General features: G+C 43.0%; 1 protein-coding gene across 1 annotated transcript in view; it reads left to right on the forward strand.

Moving 5' to 3' along the window:
- GABRA5 (gamma-aminobutyric acid (GABA) A receptor, alpha 5) overlaps positions 1 to 17446 on the forward strand; it is a 56125-nt gene that overhangs the window by 6882 nt on the left and 31797 nt on the right. The window contains exons 2-4 of the mRNA XM_009877651.1: positions 1658 to 1779; positions 3609 to 3676; positions 3790 to 4010. Coding sequence (XP_009875953.1) covers positions 1658 to 1779; positions 3609 to 3676; positions 3790 to 4010 — 411 coding nt within the window. The remainder of the gene's footprint in view (positions 1 to 1657; positions 1780 to 3608; positions 3677 to 3789; positions 4011 to 17446) is intronic.

Here is a 17446-nt window from a genome sequence, read left to right on the forward strand (position 1 = left end):
ATCCCACTGCCCAGCCTCACTCCTCTTTCCTGAGCGGCTTTGGCATCCTTTCATTTTCCAGCAGAAGCACACAAGCTGTAAAGGGAACAGGCACAGCGGTCCCCATGCCTATGAGGGGTACCTGCCCACCAGCAGCTTGTCCTGAGCCAGGTCTTGTGTCACTAAAACTTCCAGACCTCTGACATGGGTGTCACCGAGGTCCCATTAACATAAACCTTGTGCAGGTAAAACCCAGCTGAGGTCGCATGTCTTTCTTTTTGTAAATCCTGCTCTGTTAGGTAAGCTTAACGCATCTGTTAGAAGCATTGTGCAAGGCAAGCTGTTCAGGGGGATGCTTTGAGGTTCTCTATTTATTTACTGATTTATTTCTCTGGGGACTGGTAGTAAATAAACATAGATTTTTTTTAATTTTATTTTTATATCTCTGGGTGACTGGCTTATGTGGAGCTCAGGCTGCTGGAGTGTGATTCCTGTCTGCTGGCAGGGTGTGTGAGGCAGGGTACGGTTGTTACTGAGGCGATGTGCCCTGTCGCAGCTGGAGCTTTTGTGGGCAATTTCAGCAGAGACTCAAACTTGAATAAGCACCGAGTGTCACCAAACTTGCTGTCTTAAGGGATGCTCATTGTTTGCTGCAGGTGAAGCATGCTTACGGGTAAACTTATGCATCTGTTCTTTAGGTAAGCAGAGACATTAATAGGCAGGAGATTCTCCTAAGCATCTTTAAATGAAAATCAAATGGACTTAAAAATGTAAGTTATAGTTGTGCCATGAGCTGTGAGCAGCTTCCTGGGTCTGAGCCATGGATAATACGATGAAATAAAAAAGACTTCAGGATAAAAACAAATCTGCCCCAGAAGATATGGAATGAGGCCCACTACACATTGCTGTTATTTGCATACTACAAGGGAGGACTAATTTATGCAAAAGACTGAGGAGGACCGAAGAACTGCGTTTTCTGCACTGCAGTATGTTTTTTTCAGATACCCAGTGGTCTGGGATGGGGTTTTTGAATGAAATGGGAGTTTGTTATCCTCAAATAAGGTTAGAGTTCATACTTTGTTCTGGCAATAAATTACATAAACTGTGGAAATTAGAAGCTGTTTGGCATGTAAGGTTTAAAAAGTACCTTCAGGCAGACTTGAAGGAGTGTCCCCAGGCAAACCCGTACTGCTCGTGCAGCTTTCCTGCCAGCTGATGCAGTTCCCAAAGACTGGAGAGCTGACCCAGGATAAAACCAGTAACAGCTTTTTTGGGCCCCATGAGCTGGCCTTGCTCCTCACAGGGGATGGAGACGTGCCAGCACCAGGAAGGTAATGGGCTGCGGTGGGGCAGGGCACTGGGCACAGGGGTCTGGGATCTCCATCTGCATTATGGCAAGAGCTTCAGTGGTCTCAGGTGTCACCCCAGTGACACCCCAGGTACACCCCAGGGCTGTACCTCCATGGCACAGGTCCTTTCTTGGCTCCTCCTCCTCCAGAGAGGACTATTTGTTATTGCTTATAGCAGTGATGAAATTGCCAGAGCTCCCTTTGCCACTCAGCTGGAGCAGCAGGAGAGGGCAGGGGCTTTGAGGCTCCATCTCAAAATTCCCTTGGGACTGAAGCCCCCTGAAGCTGGCACGGCTTTTGACATGTTTCTTTTCATTTGCGTGACATAGCTTTTCGCAAACGCCAACAGCAGCAGGAAAAGAGGACACCAATGATAACATCACTATATTCACCAGGATCTTGGATGGTCTGCTGGACGGCTACGACAACCGACTGCGCCCAGGACTGGGAGGTAGGATTACATATTTGCTGCGGCTGATCCCCAGCTACGTGAGACCATCGTCTACATGATGCCCTCCCAAATGGGTACTTGTTCTTGACATGGGCCTTGATGATGGAATTGTATTTCTTTAGCTAAACGAAGCCCAAAATGTAGATTTGTCTCCTGGCAAATGGGGAACAATACAAAGGTCACTGAAAGCCTTTTTCTCGCAGTCATTGAGGTCATCAGGAGTGAGTTAGGAGAAAACACGTTATGCATTTTATTCTGTAATTGAATGAAGTTCAGGTTTCTTTTCTTTCTGGTACTCCCTAAGGTCAGCGAGACAGGGCACTAGCAGGTTGCTGCACGGTTCCCACACTGGTCAGCATGTATAAAATGATGCCAGTGACAAAAATCTCTCTTAAAAACAGATCCCTAAACCATCCATTTTTAGAAAGCTACAGCAAATCTGTATTGATATGTCATTTTGATAACCTCTACAGCAGCTATTTTAAAACCATAACATGTGAATAGTTGCTTGCCATCCTAACCTTGTTGAGCCCTCCTTCAGCTCTGTATCCCCCAGATTTCTCTCATCTTCTACCCATGTGTAAACCATCTGTTATGTTTCTTCCTGGCCCTTTTTTAATCTGGCTACCCCCACCCCTTCCTCTTGTGAGACCAACACATTGCTTTCATCCCTTTCTCTCCTTCTCCTCTCACTTTACACAGAGATGCTTGAAAATAGGGCTCGATGCTCCTATCTTATGTAACGAACTTCTGAAATTTCTGCCCTTAAATTAAATTAGTCCTGGATTTGAAAAGATGCCAGAAAGACTTAGAATTTTTAGTGTAGAATTAATTTCACCTAACTTTGGATGTCTATAGTATAGATGTCTGAAACTAGGCAGATCATTCAAGCCAGCATAGGGGAAAATGTCCTTCCAAGATACAGTTCATCTCATCCTATAGCAGGTATCGAATATGAGCCAGCAATGTGCTTTCCCAGCCCAGAAGGCCAATCACATCCCAGGCTGCATCAAAAGCAACGTGGCCAGCAAGTTGAGGGAAGTGATTCTTCTCCCCTACTCTACTCTTGTGAGACTCCGCCTGCAGTGCTGTGTTCAGCTGTGGGCCTCCCAGCACAAGACAAGCATGGACCTGCTCAGGTGGCTCCAGAAGAGGGCCACAAAGATGATCAGGGGGCTGGAGCACCTTCTCTATGAGGACAGGCTGAGAGAGTTGGGGTTGCTCAGCCTGGAGAAGAGAAGGCTCCGGGGAGACCTTGTTGTGGCCTTCCAGTACCTAAAGGGGGCCTGCAGGAAAGCTGGGGAGAGACTTGTTATCAGGGAGTGTAGTGATAGGACAAGGGGTAATGGTTTAAAACTGAAAGAGAGTAGATTTAGATTAGATATTAGGAAGAAATTCTTTACTATGAGGGTGGTGAGGCACTGGAACAGGTTGTCCAGAAGTTGGGGAAGGCCTCTCCGTGGAAGTGTTGAAGGCCAGGCTGGGTGGAGCTTTGAGCAACCTGGTCTGGTGGAACGTGTCCCTGCCTGTGGCAGTGGCCGTGGGACTAGGTGGTTGTTAAGTTCCCTTCCAGCCCAAACTATGATTCTATGATCAAAATGTGTCTATCAAAAGAATTGTACCCTTGAAGAAACTGTGTCTTTCCACTGATTATAAGACGAGAGCCTAGGCTCCCAAAGGTCGATATATGCATTTGATCAGAGATGAAATTCCTCCTCAGACGTCTTAATGTCAAGCTTTTGAGGTTTTTTGCGTGATTAAGAAATATATCACAAGCACATATTTGTATTTTAAAGCAATTACTAATGCAGAGACTGTATTTATTGCAGAGCGAATAACTCAGGTGAAAACAGACATCTATGTTACCAGTTTTGGTCCTGTCTCAGACACAGAAATGGTAAGTTCAAGCACGTGGCTGCCAGCTCCATTGTATTTACTTTGCTGAAGTAATTTTTGGAACCATCGCTTCTATTCCGATCCTGCAATACCTCGACTCTTTCTTTGTGCCAGGAATACACCATTGACGTTTTTTTCCGACAAAGCTGGAAAGATGAAAGGCTGCGATTCAAAGGACCTATGCAACGCCTCCCTCTTAACAACCTGCTCGCCAGCAAGATTTGGACTCCAGATACCTTTTTCCACAATGGCAAGAAGTCTATTGCTCACAACATGACAACCCCAAACAAACTCCTGCGGCTGGAAGACGACGGCACTCTGCTGTATACCATGAGGTAATATCTGGGATCGATTGCTTTTGATGCTCATTCCCAACTACCTCTGACAATACTTGTGGGGAACGTCACTTCCCCCCTCCTAGATAGGGTCGGGCAACTGATCTTTCACACATATTTATGTGAATATCAAGAAAAATTGAAAACATAATTGCTGTCTACAACTACCAATTAATTTGTAGCTTCTGAATACTGCTAGTGCTTAAATATTTCCTTTGATTAAATGGAAGGCATATTCTCAACAGATTTGATGATTCAGTCCAGGTTTTTTATGAAGATCTGTTCTCTCGTACTGTTTGTATTTGCAGCTGCAGTGCTGATTGCAGACTGTCTCCAAGGCCAGAACTGAGATCTTGTTCTGGGGCAGTACGTCTTGAATTCTTGGAGCTTTTATTATTTTTTTTAATTTTATTTCAGTAGCAGTGCTAAAAGGCAAATCATCACAGGGATAAAGGAAATAAACTAGCAGCTCTGTAAAGCTGCTTTGTCAAGTACTTTCCTGAAAACAAAGCTGGCACATTTTATTGGCAGAGAAGAGAATTGGTGTCTCAGATCTTCAGGGTCACACTCTTCGTCTGATTAGAGGATACTGCCAAGCTTCATCATTGCATAACCTAGATATAAGATGTAATATCGGTGATGTTAGATATTGTCTGAAATTATTCTAAGGCCAAGTCCCATATTGGTGTACAGCAATTTGCTCATTAAAGGTAATTAGCCTGTAATAATTAAGACTGCTGTCTGTTGTCAATGAGGTTTTCTCCAAGAGCGTATTCATACAGACAGCACTTGAAAAAAAACGAAATGAAAGGAAGAACCTATTGAGCAACAAAGTGTTATTCTGAGCTTTTCACATATGAGCCCAGAGTGGTGCCTGAGACACAGCAAAGTGTTCAGGAACCTGGGGTTCGGTGCTGAGATGCCTGAGTTTTCAGCAGAAGGCCCCCAACAAAGAGGGGTGGGAGAGCAGAGCTCCTTCTGTTGCCCCATCCCGCTGCAGGGCCGGTTCTGTGGGGCAAGACAAGCTCCAGATTTGCTCCCAGGGCCTAGTGGTTGAGACTTATTGAGGCTCAAGGGAATTATGCTTTCATATGCAGGCACCTGATGCTTCCCAGATTCCCTGTTTTATTTATTTATTTATTTTGGCCCCAGCCTAAAATCCCTTCTTCTGAAAGGAAAAGAGATCTAGGAGAAGTAAGGTATCCTTAAGTTATTCCTTACAGCTTTAGACCATCACAGTTGTAACTGCACTAGCACTAAAAAGACTTGGACACAATACAGGTCATGTTTTAAAAAAGGAAGAAACCCCTTCATTTTATCTTCTGGGTGTGTTGCTGTTCTTTCTACCCCCAAGTTAGTGATCTCCACAATAATAAACTTCAGTGTGAGGATTCATATATATGCTTAAATGAATAAGTCAGAATAACTATGAGAGAAACCTATTTTCACAAAAGTATTTGTAACGCTGGCCTTAAAATTGATCTCACTGCTGTTAGGACTACAGCAGTACCACTCCAGAGACTGCTGCAGAGGCAATTCCCGATTATCTGTGCAGATTACCTGTGTACGTGAAGTCCAGATCGGGATCGCAGTGAGCCTGGAGCAAAACATTGCGTCGTGTGGCGGATTCACAGCTGGCATGCTATTTCTGTGCAAGCACTGTGTTAAAGAAATGCAGTGAAACACCGATTCATGAGGCAATGAGCTGAACCACCTGAGGTAGTGAAGCGAGACCTGGGTGAGCTCGACGCTCAACCTGCGTTCCTCTGTGGAGGTGCTTCACTTGTGAGCATGGCAGAGTATTGTAACATTAGGTGCCACAGGGTATAGGTATACTGAGCAAAAGACAGTGGCCTGCTTAGCACATGCAGCTGGAGAAAAACCTGGGTTTGACATAGACTTTCTCATCACCCCACTCAATTCCATTTCCCCTGATTTCCACAGGGGAAAAGCTCTTTAGGATTGATGTTTTTGTAGGCTACAGCAAGACACAGAATGCTTTTGTAACCTAAAAAACATGCAACATAACTTTTTTTTGGGTAGAGTATTGTGTGTGGGTGTGCATGTGTGTGGAAATAAATTCCCACTAACCATGGTGTATGTGATAAGAAATGGAGCGCAAAGCTTTTTAAATAGCTTGCCTTCCACTATTGCAAGTAATAACTTTAAAAATAAAAGAGTGTCTGTGCTATTCTCTTTGAATGCAAGTCAGGAGACTGCTTTTGTAACATGCATGGGGTTGTGCTACTTTTCATGATGGATGTTTCAGCAATGTGGGTGATACTCTGCTGCAAGGTGGATTGAGGAACCCATCCCAGCCTGTGCAGAAGAGGCCATGACATGCAGCCAGCCCCGTCAGCTGCCTTTCTGTGTCCAGACAAAGGTAACAGCTCAGCAGTGCTACCTGGCATGGTTTTTCTTGAGAAGAGAAACAGCATTTGGGCTTTTGGAGGGGAGAGCTGCTTGTCTCGGCAGTGGTCCACTGGTTGAAGGTAGCAGGTTTTAGCCAGGGCTTGAGCCCCATCTTCTATAGCTCCCATTGGGCTTACTCGCTTCTCAGGATCTGGGGATGTGGAGACAACCCTCTGTTAGCTCTGCATTCCCCTCGTTTCCAAGGCGGAATTGCGAGCTTCCCAGACTGTACGTAGGAGTATTCCATGCGGGGAGGATTGGACCCTCTGTCATTGACGGAGATGCCTGAATTGCTTTTGCAACCTCGCATCTGGCTGCCTGAATGAAGAGGAGGAAAGCAGCCGAGCCGATGCTGACCTTCCATCTTATTGACTTCCAAATATACCGAGTAGGATCAGCTGAGCAAACTTGCAGCTTTATCACTTGTCAGTACATACATTAGCATGATACATGTGTTTACTTATCAAGAAAAATGAATTCTTTGCATATTGCATTTGATGATACGTTGTGTAGGTCAGAAGTTGATTGGGTCTATGTTGCTAGGCAAATCTGATAAATGGGCTTCTATATACATGCAGTATTAAAACCCTTCTGCATGAATATAGGAACACAACGTGCTCTCTAGAAAGATTTCATAGGCAGCAGCGTTCTCTGCAGGGGATGACTTAATAATTCTGATTGTCTTTGCTTTGTTAGGCCCTATTCGTTTTATTTCGCTAATGTGATTTACAAATGATGTGTTGCTGAATAGGATATTGCAAACTCTGTTTCTGCCCCTAGAGGGGAGTGTTGTCCATCTCCACTTCTAAATTATGGGGTTTTTTTAGTAATAACACTGGTAAAAAGCACTAGCAAATACATGTTTCACTTAATCTGTATAGAAAATGTCTTTGCAAATGGAGGCAAAAATTTGATTCTTCCTCTTTAAAAACTTAGAAGATATTTAGTTTATCTTATCCGAGAAATAAATGTTGTAAAAAGCATAAAATTTGTTTATTCCATGAAACTATTCTGAAAAATGGGGACAATTATTTAAGCAATCTTTTCAGGCTAAGAAGAGAACCAGCATGTCCCAGTGGGCTGCATTTTTTCACTCAGTAGGAATTGGCTGTAAAGACAGAAACTCTGATAAACTTTGCTGTAAAATGCCAGAAAAAAAGCTGTTAAGAAGCCAGAAATTGAAGTAGAGCATATTAGCTAGAGCTAAACGTTTGGACCATAAATTAACTTTTCACCAGCATCTTACAGACTTTTTAAAATGATTTTCTATCAGCTTGTAGATACTGAAAAATCTTCCTGTGTTATCACAAGGGCTAGACTCCTTAGAGACTCATTCTCACCGTCATTTTGAAAGGACCCCAAACCCCTTTTACTACCACTAGGACTGCCAGGGATCTGGTATAATTTGGGATTTTAAATACAACATGATCATATGTCTGAAGAGTGTACAAACAAATTTTCCCTGTGTTATGGTGACTGAAGGTTGCCAGAGATCCTGAGAGTGTTTAGAGTTAAATGCCATTAATTTGAAAATACATAATTTATCAGCTGGAAACTGCAGAAATTTGTCAGTATGCTGTTAAGAACCCCCAAAATTTTTAGTACAGCCCTGAAATACAATAATCTTTATGGCTCTTGGAAGATATGTGTGATTCATCAATGTGTAGGATCACTATCCACTTGATGGCAGCATAACCACACTGCTTGCTGCTCTGCAGCAAATATACTGACTTAGCTCGCCTCAAAATACTGTTTCTTACTTTAGCACTGAGCGTTAAAATTATATGTGCAACTGTACAAGTCCTGAATGTGTGTTAGCACAGTTTGCTCTTACATGAGGCACTCAGTTAGCAAGATAACCATTTTATGCTGTAGAACTATTGATTATAAAACCAGTTGACTGGAAGATACGGTGCTGCTTTCAAGACTTTCATGGGGAAAGCATAGGTTTTGTTTACTTGTATTTTTTTTAAGGGAAAACCACTCTATGAAAACTGTGCGGGTTCTGAAGGCACTAACTTTGCCAGAAGGCAGCCTTTCCCAGATGCGAGTTTGATTGTGTGACCCTGGGCGAGGAGTGACCAGCAAATCTATGCTTTAAAAAGAATCCCTAGTTTTCAATCAGCCAGCTGTCTAGATGGAAACATTTCTGTCCAATTTGAATATGTTGTTCTTATTTCAAAGGGAAGATTTGATTTATGCATCCATTTATATTTACAGAAAGAGATCTGTCAATGCTTTTGGGCATTGTATAAACATTACAAAACTAATTAGGAGCTATCAAGCCATACAAATACACATTTCCTTTTCCTGTGTTAGACTTGCTGCCTTTTCTTTCATATTCAAGCTTCAAACTGCCTGAAGCTGGAAGGAGAAAAAAATAATTTCTTCACATTGGGCTGAATCTTGCAGAGTGATGAAAAACTGCCGTGGTGGCAAGGACTCTCAGCTGCTTTTCATCAATTCAGATTTTGACAGAGTGAGAGAAAATAGAGATATATGAAGCGAAGGGCCCTTCCCTGAGGATAGCAGCAGGATTCTTGTTTTAACACCAAGCCTATCAGTTCCTGTCTCTCTCCTTTGATTGCACATTGCCCTAGTTCTCAAAAGCTGTCCTTCAAGGAACTGAGATTTGTTGTTTTGAAAAATCTGTGGCTGGAGTTACCCACAGGGAGAGAAAGGCATTGGAGGAGACTCTAACGTAATATATTCAAAATGGGCAATTATGACCTGCCCAAATATAGTCCCTATGTAGAATGTGTGACAATAGCCTATTCTACTGTTAATAAAAGTGGGCAGAGCCCCACAAAGATCTCTATCACATAGATGGGAACTTGCACAGCAAGGACAGAATTGATTAAAAGACAAAATCTAAACCCAAACCAGCTCATCCTTGGATGAGGGAAGTGCTTGCTTGGACTTTGAGGGGTTACAAGAGGTCCAACTTTAGTTCCAGGTCTGCACTGAGCACAAAGGCAGACCCAACCTTCCCTTGGGATTAGCTGATACAATTTCTACCCGATATCCTTCTGCTCCTCCAGCTTTGTAAGGATGAACCAGGAGGGCTGACCTGATGTCCCAGGTGTGCGTGGAGGGGGCAAGGTTACTGAACAGAAATTGGAGGGAAGCAGTACCCTGACAGGTACCCCCAAAGCAATTCCAGGAAAGCACAGCTGTGCTGGTAGACTCTATCTTTGCTCAAATCTGCAGATGGAACCCAGCTTGTGCAGCTAGGGGCTTTGGAAGTACCTGGTAGATGATGAAGAATTGTTATGGCTACTCTTTTTTTTATTATCAGGGGAGGATAACATTACAGTGAAGTCCCCAGTCATTTAACTTAGACTGAAATTAAAATCTCCATCTGCCTAATCGGAAATACCATCCCCTGAAACGCATTTTTCTTTGTGCTGAAGCATCAGACTGCCAACGAGTAATCTAAAATATGCTGTGGTGGCGTGCACCAGGCAGGATGGGTGGGATTCACCTTGGCTAATTTTAATCATCTCTAATGTTGATGGCTGCATCTGAACCTCTTGGCTCAGAATTGCTCCCAGTGCAGGGGAGAGACCTTCCTAGGGAGTTAGGTGACTGCATTATTTCAGATGTCTACTTTAGTATGAAAGATGCTTATTTCTCTCCGTTTACGCTTTAGGGGGTTCCTATTTTTTTTCACAGTGGCAGAAAAAGGAGTGCAGGGTAATTGCTGATACTATTGATATCTGTGTTAAGCCATGAGTTCCATCCTACTTTCTTCCACTGCTGTTTCCCACCTTCGTACTCATGGAGATAGGTAGTGTTTCAGATGCCTAAAGCTGTGGGATGTTCTGGCAAGCAACTGGTCCTGTAGCTGTGTTGTGGAGGACTTGCCCAGTTTCCTCTCCATGCAACATAAAGCCCAAGGTTGTTTAAGCATAGCACTTAAATTGGGCTCAGTCCTCCACTTTAGTCTAGGTCAGTGTAGGAGGGAGTATATTGCATCTTAGGAGGAGCTCAAGAAACTCCAATAAATTGCAGTCTTGCCTTTGCTTGTTTAGATGAAAGGAAGACCCCGCAGAATGTTTGTAGAAGGGTTTTGGGGTCAGGATGCTTGGTACTGAGGAATAATTAGAAGGTACTGCAGGTTGGAACACAGGTATCTGACGTACTTAGAAAGTAGATGTGTGAGGAATAAAGGGCTTAGGGAGGCTGGAGAGCAGCTCTGAGCTACTTCAGAAAAGAAGACGGGAAAGGCTCAGATGTCTTCAGAAATGTCTGATCAGATGAACATATTGTGGTGGAATGAGAAATTAATCCTGGATCATATTACACCACAGTTGTGCTGTAGGAAATTCGCAGTAATTTGCCCTTCTCTTGAAGGCTTAAATCAAATCAAAATACCAATATATGTAGCTGAGTGAGGCTGTGCAATGGGCATGGGTAAGAATAGTCTTCATTGCCTCTTTCCTTTCTACTTGGCTTCTTCAGCCTTTCTACAGGAAAGTGTCTTGGCGTGATGATGCAGATGAAAAAATGCACATGGCTTGTCATTTGATAAGTAGTCCAGTGGCAGTGCTTACTTCTAGTCTTTTGTCTATTCTCTTCTGTAGCAGTCTTAAGATGTTGCCTTTGTAAACCTCAGTTACTTTCTAAAAGATTTTATTACGTTAGCTTGTCTTCTATTGATGTTCATCCTGATTTATTACATTTTCTGCTGTTAAATTGAAAACACACACACATACATTTGTATCTTAGAGTCACGCTTATATTACTTAAAAAATTCCTAACTATTATTTCTATCTGGTTGCTATAAAAGATGAAGTAAGTCTTTTTCATCAGGCTGTAGCTAAAATCCTGAGGTTTTATCCATTATATCTACTATATCCACTATAAAAAGCTAGGAATGATTTCTGCAAGCAATGCTGGCCTTCCCTTTGCACACTCCTGTGAGGAATTTGGGCCAGGAAACTTTGGGACCAGAAGGGATGATAAAACCCTGGATTATTTTAATGGCTTGGTCCAACTTTGTAAGTTTGTCTTGTTGCTCCACAGTCATCTCTGCAGTGACTAATGAACACATGTGTCCTCCTAAAAAAACCATTTTGACTTGGAGGTATAACTAGAAGATAAGGAAAATTAACAAACCCTCCTTAGTCAAAATAATAAATACCTACTATGTTTTTGCTGTTAACTGTGCACCTTAAAAACATCAGTTATGCAACAATTGAAACTCAAACCACTATCTATAGGTTTGCTCAGTCCAGTGGTAGAACTTATGTCTATCCGTTATACCTGATTTTGCTTTTCTGTCACTTTTGAAGGTGTCATCGAGCTGACCTGTTGAGGTGTAGGCACAGCTCTGTAATCCCTGTTTGCATGCAAGGGTGTGTACCCTGGGGGAAATAGAACCCCACTCATCTTGATAGGAACATGGAGCTCCCATCCAGCTGCATAATTATTTCTTCATCCTGGGGAGGTCTGGGTAGACAGAAGGAGCCAAGTGCACCACTGAACATGGTTTAGCATGAGGACAGTCAAATATCACTAGGAGATCCAGACCTTCCTCCTCTCAAGTTGCTCTATAGCAGACAGATTCTAACTGTAGCAGATGCTAGTGCTGCTGGTGGTATAAATAGCTATCAGATGGTAAGGTGAGGCCTGTTTAATGATCGTTTATGGTGTGAAACAGCTGAAAGATCAGAGGGCTCTTCCTCTGGACCAGCCAGCACCCACAGTCTGCCCCTTTACCTGGCACTTCATGACTGTATTGTTCAGGATTATGTAGGATTTCAGAAGCAAGCCAAAAAACCCCAGATAATAATGTCCTGTTTGGATGGCTGAACAACCTCCTCTGTGTACCAATAGGCGTGCATATGAATAGGCATGTGCACATTTCCCTGTGAAAGAGCGTATTATCAAATTGGTTGATCATAGAATCGTAGAATGTGTTGGGCTGGAAGGGACCTTTAAAGGTCATCTGGTCCAACTCCCCTGCAGTGAGCAGGGACGTGTTTAAGTAGATCAGGTTGTTCAGAGCCCTGTTCAACCTAGCCTTGAACGTTTCAATGGATGGGGCTTCTACCACCTCTGTGGGCAACCTATTCCAGTCTTTTACCATGCTTATCGTAAAAAAAATATTCCTTATATCTAGTCTAAATCTACCCTTTTTTAGTTTAAAACCATTACCCCTTGTCCTAGTGCTACAGTCCCGCCTTTCACACAGAGGTGCAGAGGAGCATTGAAGTTACATAAAAGGCAGGAGACGTAGATGAGAGGTGACCTGGCAAGTGGACACAGAACTGTGACGTGGCTAATAAAAAGCTGGGCTAAATGTGAGTGGCAAAAAAAATTGTGCTGAGATGTTTTGGAGCTCTAGATTGTTCATCTGAACTATGGAAAATAACCAAGGATTTCAGCTCTGCATCTAGGGTTGCCAGATCGTAATCCCTCCTACCTGCCCTCCCATGTCTGTGCATCCTAGTCTAGATGTGAGAGAGCCTAAATGGGCTGGTACTGCCCAGCTGGTCTCCCCTGCTCCTTCTTATTTACAAAATGCATGTCATTTTTCTCTGTAGAAAATACTGCATGCAGTTTTGTGCTGTCCATACAAATAGAAAGGTTGTATGAACTGGTAGGAAGGAGTAGGCTGGCTGTACATCCAAGTAACCCTTATCAAAGGGAGAATGTGTGCCATATTGACAGGCAAAAACGAAGGAACAAAAGCTACTTTGGCCAGTCAGAAAACCTGCACTGATCAAATCGTCTAACAAGTGGTATCAAAATTGGAGGACGGGTGCACTGGGCTGTGCCCATCACAGTCCTTAGCCTCCATCACCTAGGGTGCCTGCAGGAGCTTTCTTTTTCCTTGTCTACTTGGTTTTTTACCCCTGAATGCAAGGGTTGGATGACACCCTGTGCACTTGAGTGCCACCAGGAATTGACATTGCCAGCTGGTTCTGCCAGTAGCTGGGACTGATCTCTCTTGAGAGCCCAAGAGAGGCTCATAGTTCATTCTTACACAACATTTCAAGAATGTTTTTGTTTACTGCAGTTAACACATAGCTGAACATGCCACCAAATGGCTGTGCTGCTGAGGAGATCATAGTCACACATAGAATCATAGAATGTTAGGGGTTGGAAGGGACCTCAGAAAATCATCTAGTCCAGCCCTCGTGCAAAACATGTAGCATGTGCAGACTCGGGGAAATGTGTGGCATGCTAGTTAAGATCTTGTTTCCCGTTTTACCTGCATCGACAATTGCATCAGCTTCTCAGCATCGCTAATTAGACTTTTTTTTTTTAATTCAAGAACAATAAAAATAAAAACTCCTGCAGAGGAGAAATAAGAAGGCCTTCCTCGTGGGATGTTGAGAAGAGTGCATCATGGATAAGAGAGAAGCCAGGAGAGAAGGCTTGGAGAGGTTTTTAGTGAAACTGTCAGGTAGATGAGTATGATATTGTGCTATAGCATTTGTAGCTGTATAGCCATATTGGTCTGAAGTTTCTTTAGAAGACTAAGGTTTGTAGGCAGAGAACCTAAAAGAGTTGACTGCCAAAAAGCTTGGGATTTTTACTGCACTGCTTTTAGTCTGATAAAAAACTGAGCTTCTTCCAGCAAGTTTTACGTTGCTTATGGACTTTATTAGACACCTTGCATGGCAAGGATGGATAAGCACAAACTCTGCTCCATTGGTTTTATGCATATTAAAGAATAACTGTAGAATGAAATGTATTACTTCTATTTTAAGCTTTTACCAGGAGCTGGAAATGTGATTCTTTCTATAACCCACCAAATTCTTGTCAAAGATCAGGTAATTTAAGTGTCCTATTGGTTGCTTCATTGCCTTTTTCTGTTCTTTCTGAGTCTAGAGACTGATCATCTCCCCTGCCCCTGTCTAGGACTGCGCTCTGAGTATGCCAAGCTACTCCACGTGCAAGTCATTTCCTATAGTGGCACAGCTTTTGAGATTAGTCCTATCCACCTCGTATCATCTCAGGATAACCTAGTCTTCAGCACAATTAATCTAGGCAATTAAAATCTCTGTCTTCTCACTTCAGTGTAAGCTATACTAGGAATTTGATTTGCTTAAAATGAGGGTTTTGCTGTCAAGTACACCATGCATCTGCATTATGTATTCACAGCTTGCAAAAACATCAGTAACTGAAACTCTTATTCTTCCAGAGTCCCTTCCCTGTGGCATTTTCAAAGCACATTCCAGTGTCACATAAAGATAACACATCGCAGCATCACAGGAAAGTTGGAAAACAACAGTATTCCTGGCAGAGTGATTATGAAGCAAAAACGGGCTAAGACAAATTTCTGCAGACCACCTCACTCCAGCTCATATCTTTAGTTTCTTTTCTGCCTTCGTGTGGTGGATTCCAAGCAAATGAGTGCACAACTGGTGTTACAAATCAGCAGCAGTGGTGAGCAGCCTCCACAGTCCACACAGAGGTGCAGAACAAGGCACTGAGTCCATATTTTGGCCTCTTCTCTAACACAGTGGTGGAGATTCTTGAACAAGGCAGTGTCTGTGTTACTGAGAATAATCACTTTTCTCCTCCAAGCCAGGCTGCAGGCAGTGACCCAGCCAGAGACAAGTTTCAGGGTGAGACTTAACAGCCATCAATACTGTGGCTTGATACAGCCTAACACTTCTGTGCTGTGTTATGTAACCCACTATTACCACCATCAGCAGAGTTTATTAGGTCTGTATGGGAAATGCTTCTGAAGCAAGAAATGTCTTTACATATTTATACGTGTGTGTCTGTGTGCATACATGCAAGTACACATCATGTTTACTTAAGGAACACAGCGAGATATTGGTTCCCTCAACTGCACACTTACTGTGCTGGGGCCTGAAACAAGTCTTACTTTAAAACCCTTTGAAAGGAATAACAATTTAGTTATAGAATTGTTCCCAATACATCACAGTAGGAGGATGAGTGAATTGTTGTGTTCTGAGTCAATGCTAAATGAGTAATTTCACAAACCTAACAATGTGTTCACAGTTTGAAAAAAAAGCACAACCCAAACCAGCAAGTCTCCATTATTCTGTTATCCTCATGAGTGCATGAGACTGCACACTGGAGGTGTCACAAGGGCTCAAATGGTTCTACTGAGGTCCTGTCAGAGCAGGTACCCAGCAAAGCTCTTTCTGGGGTAGGCTTCTGAGAAGGGTCTTACCTGACCCTGAAGTCTCCCTTTGCAGGGAGACAGCTAGTCCCTTTCAGTGAGATATGGCTTAGGTAAGGCTGGATTCACTCAACTTCTGTTTTGGTATGTTAGGGAGATGTTGAAATACATTTGAGATGAGTTTCAAGCAAACATTTTACCTTTTCTTAAGGAAAATAGTGATGGCTGGCCCTGTACTGGGAAGGGCACCATAGCTCTTCTGTGTCCATTCTGGCCCAAGACCCACAGCAGGTACTGATTGCCAGCACAGGTAGGGCCAAATCACAGCATTAAAATGTTCCCTTTAATCAGGGGCAAGGGCAGTGCACAGAAATAAGCAACTAAGAAGACAGAGCTGGTTTGGGAATTAGGGCAAACAGGTAGAAGAGCTTTGTACCTCTCTGGCCCAAATACCTCAGAGCAGACAAAACTTCTATTGTGTCCCCTTCATCAATAATTCATGTTACTCGACACTTATCTTGAGTCAACTCCTCCCAAAAGCCATTGGTGACTCTGCCTTTCTGCTCCCCTCTCCTTCTAGAGCTCTCTGTTTTAATTTGGTTGCATACTCAAGCCAGTAGCTGATAAGAAAAAGCAAGTTGTTATGGCTGTCTGTTGGGTCCCCAGGCAGGTGGTTGCCCTCACCTCCTGGCTGGCAGCTGCAGATAATACTCCAGAAAGTGTTTTCTGCACTTCCAGGGTAGCAGAGAGAGGATAGCTTTGCTCACTCTCCCAGCTCTTTTTCCACGAGCAGGAGCAGATGCTCCCTGCATTGAGGGAAATCACAGGAACAGCGGGGAGGCTACTGTAGTGCCCTAAAACAGGCTCTTGTGAGACGGGGTGCCTCGTGCCCCTGGGAGTTCTGCCAAGGGACTCACACCTCTCTTCTAAAACTCGCTTGCACATGTCTGGCTCCCAAACACCTGAATTTATTTCCTCAACACATCCTTGACATTAACACCTCTTTCTCCTCCTTCTCGTTAAAAAGCGACAGCCTCTGGAAAGCATCGTCATACTTAATTCTCCAGTGACAATGGTTGAAGGTGACTTTTCTGGAGTGAGGAAGTCCTGCTTGAATTGTTGTGCTTTCCTTCAAAGGTTATTCACTTACGTGTCTGTCTTCTTGAGAAAGAACTTTGGCAATCATTTTATGTTCTTAAAGTAAAGTCTATACATAATGAAGCTTTGATGAAACTTTCATGTGCAATTATGGATGATAAGTGAAGTAATTTTTTTAGACCTAACTTCTTTTTTTTTTCAGATAGTTAAGGTATGCTGTAGCGTTTTGTTGGTTGATTAACATTTGGATAGCAGTGTAAGTAGCTGGAGCATTATGAAAGTGAAATTTTGTTGTTAATAATAAATCAGCAGCTGTAACCAGAGTTTGTTACCCATGCTGGGTGAGTACCAGCACCACTGAAGTCAGGGAGAATTTTACTATTAACTCAATAAAATCAGGGGTTTGTCCTCCTGTTGTAAAGGACCTTTAACAGCCACTTAAAATCTTGTCAGAAACTCTGTTTGAGTGAAACTAATCCCATAGGGCTTTTATTAAGACAGATTGATGGTGGAGGAGGGAAGCTTTTAAATGATTCTGTTGGAAAGAAACTGCAGTTTGAGCAGTGCTTGTGCTGCAACAGAAAAATCCTGGTGTGGAGACTGTGTCTAGCTCAGATAACCGTGCTGCAAATGAGCACAGCGAGATCATTCTGGAGTGCCCATAATAAAAGAATTAAGCAAAGGCTGTTTCAAGTACACGTGCCAACGCTTCCTTTCTCTTCTTTCAATAAATGCAAACTGAGAGTAATTTTGTTATAATCAGCTGTGCAAACTAGGGTATGCAAAGGGTACCTAAGCTTTAACACGATGTTAA

The sequence above is a fragment of the Apaloderma vittatum genome, unplaced genomic scaffold (genome assembly GCF_000703405.1).
Source record: "Apaloderma vittatum isolate BGI_N311 unplaced genomic scaffold, ASM70340v1 scaffold14961, whole genome shotgun sequence".
Lineage (NCBI taxonomy): Eukaryota > Metazoa > Chordata > Aves > Trogoniformes > Trogonidae > Apaloderma > Apaloderma vittatum.